The 10837-nt window shown below is 34.5% G+C and overlaps 1 protein-coding gene and 1 pseudogene across 1 annotated transcript; both read left to right on the forward strand.

Annotated features, from left to right (window-relative positions):
• The first annotated feature begins 2431 nt into the window (after positions 1-2431).
• Positions 2432-3058, forward strand: LOC145106877 (putative receptor-like protein kinase At5g39000 pseudogene; annotated as a pseudogene).
• A 231-nt stretch (positions 3059-3289) lies between these two features.
• On the forward strand, positions 3290-9573 carry LOC145106878 (putative serine/threonine-protein kinase PIX13). The gene is made up of 4 exons (XM_079043801.1): positions 3290-3607; positions 3716-3845; positions 8589-8744; positions 9248-9573. The coding sequence occupies exons 1-4, from the start codon at positions 3290-3292 to the stop codon at positions 9571-9573; spliced, it is 930 nt and encodes a 309-aa protein (XP_078899927.1).
• Positions 9574-10837: the final 1264 nt, after the last annotated feature.

Consider the following 10837-nt stretch of genomic DNA (forward strand, 5'->3'; position numbering starts at 1 on the left):
CTTGTGAAATATGGTTTCATTCAAGATATTTGTTTTATATTTAATATGTTTAAAGAATTATACAACATATTATCATGAATAATATAATTCGTGGAAGAATAAGACTATAAACAACTATTATATTCATTCTGAAAAATATATGACTAATAATGGTCTAAGAATTACATTATTCTTAAAGATTAAAACTAAGAATGGTTAAAAAAGAAAAATAAAACATTAAAATCTAACAAAAAACACTAATCAATTCTGGATGAATATTATTCTTAAGAAATGCTTTATACGTTTTGACATAATACATTCTTTTAGAATTCACGTTGGTTCTCTATGTTTTCTTGCTTTTCCACATTAATGGCAGAATAGATTCTGGTAGAATACTATCGTTCTCCATGTTTTTGCGTTTTTCATATCAATGACATATTCTTCAAAACCTAAATCCACAAAGAAAACATAATCAAAATGATTTGACAAAACCAAAATAACATCATAAATTACTCATTACTACGTTTGTAACCAAAATACATATTTTATTAATTTTAACAAACATTCTTAAAGGTATTCTGGCAGAATGCGTTTATACAAATAAATCCTCACAGAATAACCACCATAAAGTCTAATAACATTATGTGAGAATGCTTTTATAACATGCATTACTCGTTAGTATTATCAGTTAAGCAAATATACTTGTTTTTAACAAATATTCTTAAATACATTCTAACAGAATGCATTTAGCGTTCGCCATGTTTTTTTTCTTTTCCATATCAGAATGAAAAAACATTTTCATTCTATGAGAATATAAAATATTATATAAAATATGTGTTACTAGTAATTCTGACAGAATGTATACCACATAGTTAGATTCTTAAATTATCTTTCAGGCATTTCAACAAACACTTGCTAGACACTATCGTATAACTAACCAAACCTATAAAATATTACCGTATCCATACCATAATTTTTTTTTTCGCAAATCCACATAACATCAAACAAAAACAATTATAATGTTTGTTTGAAACTATTGGTTTTAAATTGAGCTGTCATTTAAAACAAATTAACTATTATTGTCAATTCCATTTTACTGTAATTTATGATTTCCATCTTTAACTTACATATCAGTTTAATACAAGAATTGTTTCTAATGATGAAGATAAAATATTACTTTTATTTTTGTATGTTCGTTAGTTTTGAGAAAGAATCAACGAAACCAAAAAAAAAATATTAATACTTTAATTGAATTTCATGGTGATCGACAATTGAGAATAAAGAGTATTTACCTTACATCAATCTAACTGTAGAAGAACAACCAACATTTGAAGATTCGACCAATCACTGCCGATTTGGGATTTAATTTAGCAGAATATAGGAATAAGATTGGATATTCGGCCGCATCAATGTTTGATTCATGAGGTTGCACGGTCGGAAGAGTGCTAGCTTCGGCCCTCCTTTTTTTCAGTAGTGACCGATTGTGAAGATGATAGTTCCGTTTTTTGGTTGGCGGTGTCTAAATGAAGAAGTGGGGAAATAGATGTCGATGGTTATAAAAGAGAGAGATTAGGTCAACAAATTTAATTTGTTCTTTAATTGCAGGGATTTGATTAATGTTGTTGTTAAATGAAAGTGCAAAAAAACCATAAATACCCTTTTTTATTTAATTAATTATTTAATTATTTGCTAATTTTTGATTGGTGCATTCAGGATTACAATAGTTGCTAGAAACATTTGAATATCTCTCTCTCTCTCTCTCTCTCTATATATATATATATATATATATATATATATATATATATATATATATATATATATATATATATATATATAAGAGTAGTATCAAATGAGAACACCAAAATATTGAGAACGTGAGAACAAAGTATATTCATCTGTGATTCATTGTATTTATTTGTGGAGAAATGATAAATTTTTACGTCTTTAATTTCAATTGAAGAGAAAAAGCATATTAATGTTGATTGTGCGTAAAAATTTATCATTTCTCCACAAATGAATACATCGAATCACAAATGAATATACCTGTTCTCGCGTTCTCAACCTTTTAGGTCTCGCGTTCTCAACCTTTTAGGTGTTCTCATTTGATCATTTCCCCATATATATATATATATATATATATATATATATATATATATATATATATATATATATATATATATATATATATATATATATATATATAACACTAAACTTTATTGTTATAATCGATAAATATAATTGTTATCATAAATAACATAAAAACATTATTGTTTTAATCGACTAAGTACCTTTGCTTATCTTTTCCCATTTGCCAAAAGCTAATCAGGTGTAGAGGAACAGTCGATCATCCACTGGTTGCAGCACAAAACGACCAACAGGAAAAAGGTATTCATCCACTGCCAAGTCTAAAGCTCTTCTTTGATTCAAGGGTCCGGGCAGGAGAAGCTACCCGATGATGTTACCAGACCAGACATGTCAACGTTTTACTCTTGCTGAGATTCAATCGGCAACGCAAAACTTCGACGAGGCTTTAGTCATTGGCCGGGGAGGATTCGGCAAGGTGTATAAATGTTCCAAAATCGGGTCAATGACCGAAGTTGCAGCCAAACGGTTGCACTCCATGTCCCTTCAAGGAGCCAATGAATTTGAGGCAGAAGTTCAGGTACTTTCTAAGCTCCGGCATGGTAATCTTCTATCCTTAATTGGTTATTGCAATGAAGAAAAAGAGATGGTCCTCGTTTATGAGTTCATGCCAAATGGGACACTTCAAGATCATCTTTGCTCACCTGATTTATCTTTATCTTGGTTACAACTACTCAAGATATGTGTAGGGGCAGCTCGAGGATTAGACTACCTTCACATGGGCACATCAACTCAACATGGAGTCATACATCCTGATGTGAAAACTTCTAACATTTTGTTGGATGCAAACTTTGCTGCTAAAATTTCGGACTTCGGATTGGCTAAAGTTGGTTTAATAGATAGAACTCATGTCAGCACAGCTGTGAAAGGGACATTTGGGTATATGGATCCGTGCTATTTCTACACAGGAAAATTGACAACAAAATCCGATGTTTAGGCATTTGGGGTTGTACTATTTGAGGTGTTGTCCGGGAGAAAAGCGGTAGATTCAACCCGTGATGAAGACCATTGGGGTTTAGCAGGTTGGGTTCAACACAAAATCAAAGAGGGAAAACTCAATCGAATTATTGACCCAAGACTAATTGGACAAATGTCCAGAAAATGCCTGAAGGAGTTTGCAAAGGTAGCACGCTATTGTTTACACACCAAACCAAAACAACGCCTTACCATGGCGGAGGTTGTGGTCAAGCTCGAGTCTATTCTTTCACAAGAAACAGAAATTGCCAATTCTGTTGTTAGTGAAGAAGGATTCATTTACAAACTACGATCTCTTTTCACAGGCAAAGTTCATACTGGAATAAGATGGAATACTGATCAAACTTGTAGAACTTTCACATATGCTGAACTGGCAAGTGCAACAAATGATTTTAAGGAGGGGGTGCTTTCCCCAACTCTAAATGAAGCCGTTTACAAAGGATATGCTCCAACAGAAAGTGGTGTTGGTTTAGCGATGTATGTTAGGAGGATTGAGATTCTCTTGTACCAGGTACTTCCAATATGTGAAATAATGATGTGTGACTTACTTTGGATAGCATAAAGAGAGACCATACATTTTTTATGCATTCTAATATTTCTAGCCAAATTGGCTATGCAGACGGTCGAACTAAAAAGATTCAATCATCCCCGCTTTGTAAAACTCTTGGGATATTGCTCCAAAAAGGAAGAACTGTTTTTTGTTTATGAGTTCATTCATGGCAAAAGTTTGGCTAAATATCTTTACGGAGGTACGCATCTCTTCTGGCTGTAATTGTAATGAATCTCTCGTTGGCAAATCGACAATTGTTTATATGACCCTGCTTTTGAGTTGTAGAGGAATTACATATATGCAAGATTGAAAATCAAAGTTTATTTTTGTCAGGAATAAACGAGAATAATAGCACATTAAAAAAGAAAGAATATTTAACGTGGTTCGATCAATGTGACATACATCCATGGAAAAGAACCTTGAGAACTCTTCTATTACGAGATTGTTTCAAAGTGATTACATTGGTTTCCCTAAATACGAATACTTATAACCGTAGACTCTAGCAACTATAGGGCGAACCCATATACAAGTAAATACGGAATAACTAAACAGGTCCATACCTTGACTTGAATTGTCGTGTACAGCTTCGCCCCTCAGCTATATCAAAACCCTAATCACTTTGAAATCCCCATTCGGGTTTTATTCCGGTCACCAAAATTCCAAGTAATACATTAACACTTTTTGGGTTACTTTATGCAGAACCAGGTACAACTTTACTTTCTTGGGATGCACGATTAAACATAGCAATAGGAGCATGTGAAGGCCTGCTATATGTACATAAGAAGAATCAGGCAGCATATAGCCAATTTAAGACCAGTCATATATTGGTGGATACGGTAATATACTCCTCCGCAATTGATTTGCTTGCATTTTTGAGGTAGAATGGAAGTAAATAACACAAGGGTGTTTAGGTTTCACAAAGAAGAATTTAATTCATATCCAATATATCTTCAAATGCTACATTCTTTGTGAATTCTATTAATTCAAAAGGATGAACTAAATTTGACGGGTATTGCCAAATTTCAAAACATTAAAATTATTTGAAAATGACTGAAATTAAGATACTAACTAATCACGTGATCATAGGAAATCAGGAAATTCATAATATTTTCCAACTAGAGAGAAATAATTCAAAAATCGGAAAGCAGCATGAATTGGGCGAAACTCTTACACTCTGCTCCCGAGTTCACTAAAGGAAAGAAAAGAAAAGAAATGAATTGATCTTCCTTTCCTTTCTCTATTGTTCCTTCCGATTTGGGAAGATAGTTTATAGGGAAAACTAAGTGTTAGGAATTGAGACAGGGTACACGCAGCGGAAATAATAAAGAACACAAGGATTTTACGTGGTTCGGATTCGGTGTAAATCCTACGTCCACGGGCGCAACTAGATTTTATATTAACTCACTATAAGATTACAAATGGTAATATCACTCAGCACTTTTGTTGTTCTACGCTACATCGCTCTTCTTACAATTTATATATATATATATATATATATATATATATATATATATATATATATATATATATATATATATATATATATATATATAGGAGAGAGCCGTAAGCCTTTTTCTTTTGTTTACACAAATTGCCGCTATATTTGACTAGAATATATATATGCCGCAAAGTTTGAAAAAAAGAATGCGTTGATTTCTTTAGCTGTCCAAAATAGAGCCGCCGTCCACTTCAATATTATTAAACAATTGATAGTGCGTCCAATTCAATATTCAATTGTTTTAATTTACAAGTTTCATTTATGGCCCTTGAATTCTTAGGAACTTGTCAATTTATTCAAGACTCCATAAATCTTAACAATCTCCCACTTGGAGGCTTGAACAACTTTAGCTTTTCTCCGCCATTCAACTCTCAATTACTCCAGTAATCTTAAAAAACAACCAAGTCCTTTTAGGCTTCCAGTTCCAAAGAACAAGCTAAAACTTAGTCTGATTTCTCTAGTTGCAGCCGCCCCTCATCATCAATTACTAGAAGGGCCAGTTGAAGCTCCCACTAGCTCCAACTCAGTCGTGGCTAATCCCACCACCGACTCATCCTCTGTCTCAACTGGTTTGGACACTCCACCGGATCCAGAGATACACCGATGACCACTAACACTCTCCAAACATAGCAAACATCCAACAGGAGAGAAATTTTCAGTCTTAGTCTTCAAAACCCAACGGCTCTTTGTAACTGTACCCGGAACACGCCCCGTGCTCCCACTGTCACAGAATCTCCTGACTGGTTTAGACTTTCCGACTCGTTCAGCTAACATCCCCTTGGCTCCAGAATTCATGTTTGCAAAATGAACTCTCTTAGCCGTAGATTTAGCGAACCAGATTTTGTCTTGCTTAACAGGGACGGTCATACTTCCCTCAGCAGGTACCTCAACCATATACAATGACCCACACTTCATACCACGAGCAATCACCAGATCACCACTGACCACCCTCCATTTACCATTACCAAACCTTACTTCTAGTCCTTGTTTATCCAGCTGACCAACATAAATCAATTTCTTCTTCAGCTCCGGAATCACCCTGACATCCTTCAGGCTCCATGTAGTTCCCAATGAAGTAACCAAATCAATATCTCCCATGCCCGTTACTTGAAGCATCTCGTCATTTGCCAAACGTACCTTTCCAAAATCTCCTTCTTTCAAATTCACCATCGTTTCTCCGTTGTCCATGGCGTGAAACGAAGCCCCTGAATCCATGACCCAAGAGTCTACAGAACTTTCCATACTGAGTAACAATGCATCATCCTCAGACACACTCTCAGCACCGGTAATGTTCAATTCTTTCTTTGGACATTGACTCTTAACATGTCCCACCTCCTGGTAGTTCCAGCACTTCACATTCTTCTTAGTTCTAGATGAACTTCTTCCCCGACTCCCACTGCTTCCACTATTCCTGCTATTCCCTCTACCTCTTCCGACATTTAATAAATCAGAAGAGGAAGATCCACCTTGATTCTTGCGTCTGATATCCTCGCCTAGAACCAAATCTCTAACCCCTTCAAAAGTCATACCACTGGTCCCCACGGAACTCGTAACAGCGGTAACTGTTCCGGACCAGCTATCAGGTAGAGAAGCTAGTAGCAGTGATGCTTGAGTCTCGTTATCAAATTTAATTCCCACAGATGATAATCTGGACAGAATTGAATTTAGATTGTTAATGTGAACCGTAACTGAGCCTTCCTCATTCATCCTTGTAGTGAACAACTCCTTCATCAAGAACACCTTGTTAGCCGCCGATGGTTTCTCATACATATTTGACAGAGCCTCCATCATACCACGTGTCGTGGTTTCATTCATGATGTTGAAAGCAACGCTCTTCGTCAACGACAATGTAATAACCGCCTTGGCTTTCTTGTCCTTTGAGTTCCACGCATCTTCAGCAGCTTTTTCCATTTTCTCCGGTTTGTCTCCGAGTACCATGTCCAAGTCTTTCTGACATAGCAATGCTTCTAATTGCATTTTCCACCAGCTAAAATCAGAACCATTGAACCTTTCGATTATAATCTTGTCTTCAGCCATTACGACAAACAAGATACAAATCAGGTACACTCGTGCGTGATAAAAAAAACGATCGTACCCTCCAAAACCTCGCTAACCAGGCTCTGATACCAGTTGTTAGGAATTGAGACAGGGTACACGCAGCGGAAACACTATCACACACTCACAAACGAAACGAGAAAATAAAGCAATAAAGAACACAAGGATTTTACGTGGTTCGGATTCGGTGTAAATCCTACGTCCACGGGCGCAACTAGATTTTATATTAACTCACTATAAGATTACAAATGGTAATATCACTCAGCACTTTTGTTGTTCTACGCTACATCGCTCTTCTTACAATTCATATATATATATATATATATATATATATATATATATATATATATATATATATATATATATATATATATATATATATATATATATATATAGGAGAGAGCCGTAAGCCTTTTTCTTTTGTTTACACAAATTGCCGCTATATTTGACTAGAATATATATATGCCGCAAAGTTTGAAAAAAAGAATGCGTTGATTTCTTTAGCCGTCCAAAATAGAGCCGCCGTCCACTTCAATATTATTAAACAATTGATAGTGCGTCCAATTCAATATTCAATTGTTTTAATTTACAAGTTTCATTTATGGCCCTTGAATTCTTAGGAACTTGTCAATTTATTCAAGACTCCATAAATCTTAACATTAACTTGAATCTTCTTTTTCTTTTTGTTTCTTTCTCTCCTTAAATGAAACTCGGGAACAAAGATCTTTCCAAATCTTCCCGCTTACTTTCCTTTCTCTCATTAAATAAAACTCGGGAGCAGAGCGCTAATGGGAGGTCAAAACAGAAAAAGTAGGGCTGACATGTGGGGCCCTGTAACTCCATATCCGTAAGTTTTATATAAGTTGTTCGAAGCTCTTGCCTGATGATAGATTTTTGTCTATAAAAGTTGTGCCTTGTAACTCCCGAATGATCAAATGTTAGAAGCCATTGAAATTTAACCTCTTTTTTCGTTCTCCAATTTATGAAAAATACCTGGGAACAATGAAAAAACAAAAAAAGATATCTCGATAACGAAAACTTTAGGGGACTGTATTAGTGAGATCCAACGGTGAACAACTGCCCAAAAGAAAGACCGCCTGGAATTCTAAAGAATTCGCCATGATATATTTGATCCATGCATAATATCATGAAAAATGGATTCAAATTTTTTACTGCTACTTAGTATCGACAATAGGTCTGAAAAAATATCTAAAAAATAAAACTTTAGATATATGTACATGTCGAAGTAAGGAACCATGACATATATCTTTGGAATAGATTCCATTTTGAGGACTATCCTAAGTCCTTGATATGCACACCATCACTTTTTCATCTCAGTCTAACATCAATTTTAGCTTCTTTTTCTATATCTTTGATGCTTGTTTCAAGATTTTAATGCCCGGCTTTCGGATTTTGCTTTTGATTCATACGTGTTCCAAATGGATCGATATTATGCCGCCCCTGAGTGGTTTCGTTACAGAGCAGACAGATTTGATAGATACGAAGAAACATATGATATTCTTCATGGACTATCGCCTACAGATGGTACTTAAAGTGAAACATTTTTTATCCTCTCAATATATATTTGAATGATATACCAACCAAGTCTTTACCATGCACTTACCCCTATATATGGCTAGACAACTTGAGGGGGCATTTGGTGTGTAGAATATATTGGAAGGAATTGAATTCTGTCACACATTTGGTCGGCATAAAATGGAATGGGATTCCTAGTGTTCGTGCGCGAGAAGAGGGGAAGCATAGGGAGGTGCCTTTACTTGTGAAATTAGAGGGTTAAAATGGTATAGGAGTACTTCTATCTAACAAGGAGGAATGCTGGTGATTAAATTCATGGATTCATTATTGGTCAAAGGATTTTGTGAATTCCAAGGGATTTCAGTCCGATACTTATTTGCAACCAAATGCAGGATTAAAATGGAACTGAATTCTAATTCCGGCCAAATCCTACAAAATCCAACTTCCAAATGCCCCCTTAGTTATTTGTGGTTACGCAAATGGCTAACCAATCAAACACACCACTTTGACAGATTTTGCGATGAAGAATGAGATGTATGCTTTTGGAGTGGTACTGCTGGAAATGCTAACCGGGATGAAGGTGTATGATGAGGAGAGACCCCTTGGAAAAGAAGATTTTGTGGAATGGGCTATTCCGTTGTTAGCAGATGAGGTAAATCTGAGAATGATTGTGGACCCACAACTTCATCAACATAATGATTGTCCTCCAAAGGGAGCATTCAAGTTGGCTCAACTTGTTTCAACGTGTCTTCATCCAGAAAAAGACAAACGCCCGTCAATGGAAGACATCTTGCAGGTGTTGAATCATTGTTATCAAGAAGAAATCAACACAGTTTGACTCTTAAAAATCAAACACATAGTTCTTTTATAGACTTGCGAATGTAAAGTATACGATCTTGGAAGTCAACTCAATTAATAGGCAGGAAAGATACTGAATCTTTGATCCATTTGTAGAATATCTAATGGAGTTAAATCTTTTCGAGATTTTTGAGTAAGTTATTGGCCACTAGATCATGCATGTGGGATTATTTTTAGTCAACCATGTTGTATTTACAAAGGTTGGATCATAAGAACCTTTTAGGATCTATTTGTCAAATTTTATTGATATATGTTCTTTAAGGAATCTGTAAATATAAGTTTTAAGAAAGTAAGTGATAAATTAAAAATAATTGTTTGTTAAGGAGGTTTTTAGGTGATAAAGTTTAGCATCTTAAAATGAAACGGCAATTATCTCAATTTTGAAAATTAAACCCTTAACTTCATTCAAAAATAAGTTGCTGGATATATATTTATTCTTTTCCCTTTTAGATTGTTTAAATACCTACTTCATTTCTCAAAGAAAATGAAAGACAAAATAAATAAAACCAAAAGATATGCAAATTTAAGAAAAAACAACCCCAATCACTCATCAAAGTCCAATATTATAAAGAAAACATTTAAATACTAAAAAATTGAAACACATCTTCTCGGATAATTCTAGACAAAATATGGTAAGAATTTAACTATGTATTGATGTGTTTATATAGAGAATGGGTGCGGATCCGTACACAACAGTTTTTAGCCATACACAACAATTTGTGTTTTATATGTTTGTACTGTACAACTCTATAAAACATAAATTGTTATTTATGAACAAAAAATGTTGTGTAAAGATACAATATCTCCCTAATCTCTATACAACTATTCATGTAACATACCAAATACACGGATCTAGAACAATATTTCATTGTTTTGTGCCTAAAACTGGAAATTGTCAATCTCTTTTTGATTATCATTAACTACTTTTCTGCAGCATAGGCAAAAAAGTCACTGGTATGTTTCTTTCTTGTTGAAATATTTGGGAAATAGACTTATCAAGGTAATTAACTTTTTGGTTTGTTCACATCTAGGTAACTATTTTTGTTTTGTACACATCTAGATAACAAACTTTTTAGAAGTGTTCACATATGACCGGCTGTAGCAGGTTACATCCGGTCATAATGGTCATATGTGAATACTTCCATACAATTCATTACGTAGATGTGTACAAAAAAAATAGTTACCCAGATGATGTGCAGACCGAAAAGTTAATTACTCTGATAAGCTAATTTCTTTTCTTTTTT

This window comes from Lactuca virosa, chromosome 4 (assembly GCF_052849685.1).
Source record: "Lactuca virosa cultivar CGN04683 chromosome 4, Lactuca_virosa_CGN04683_v6, whole genome shotgun sequence".
Lineage (NCBI taxonomy): Eukaryota > Viridiplantae > Streptophyta > Magnoliopsida > Asterales > Asteraceae > Lactuca > Lactuca virosa.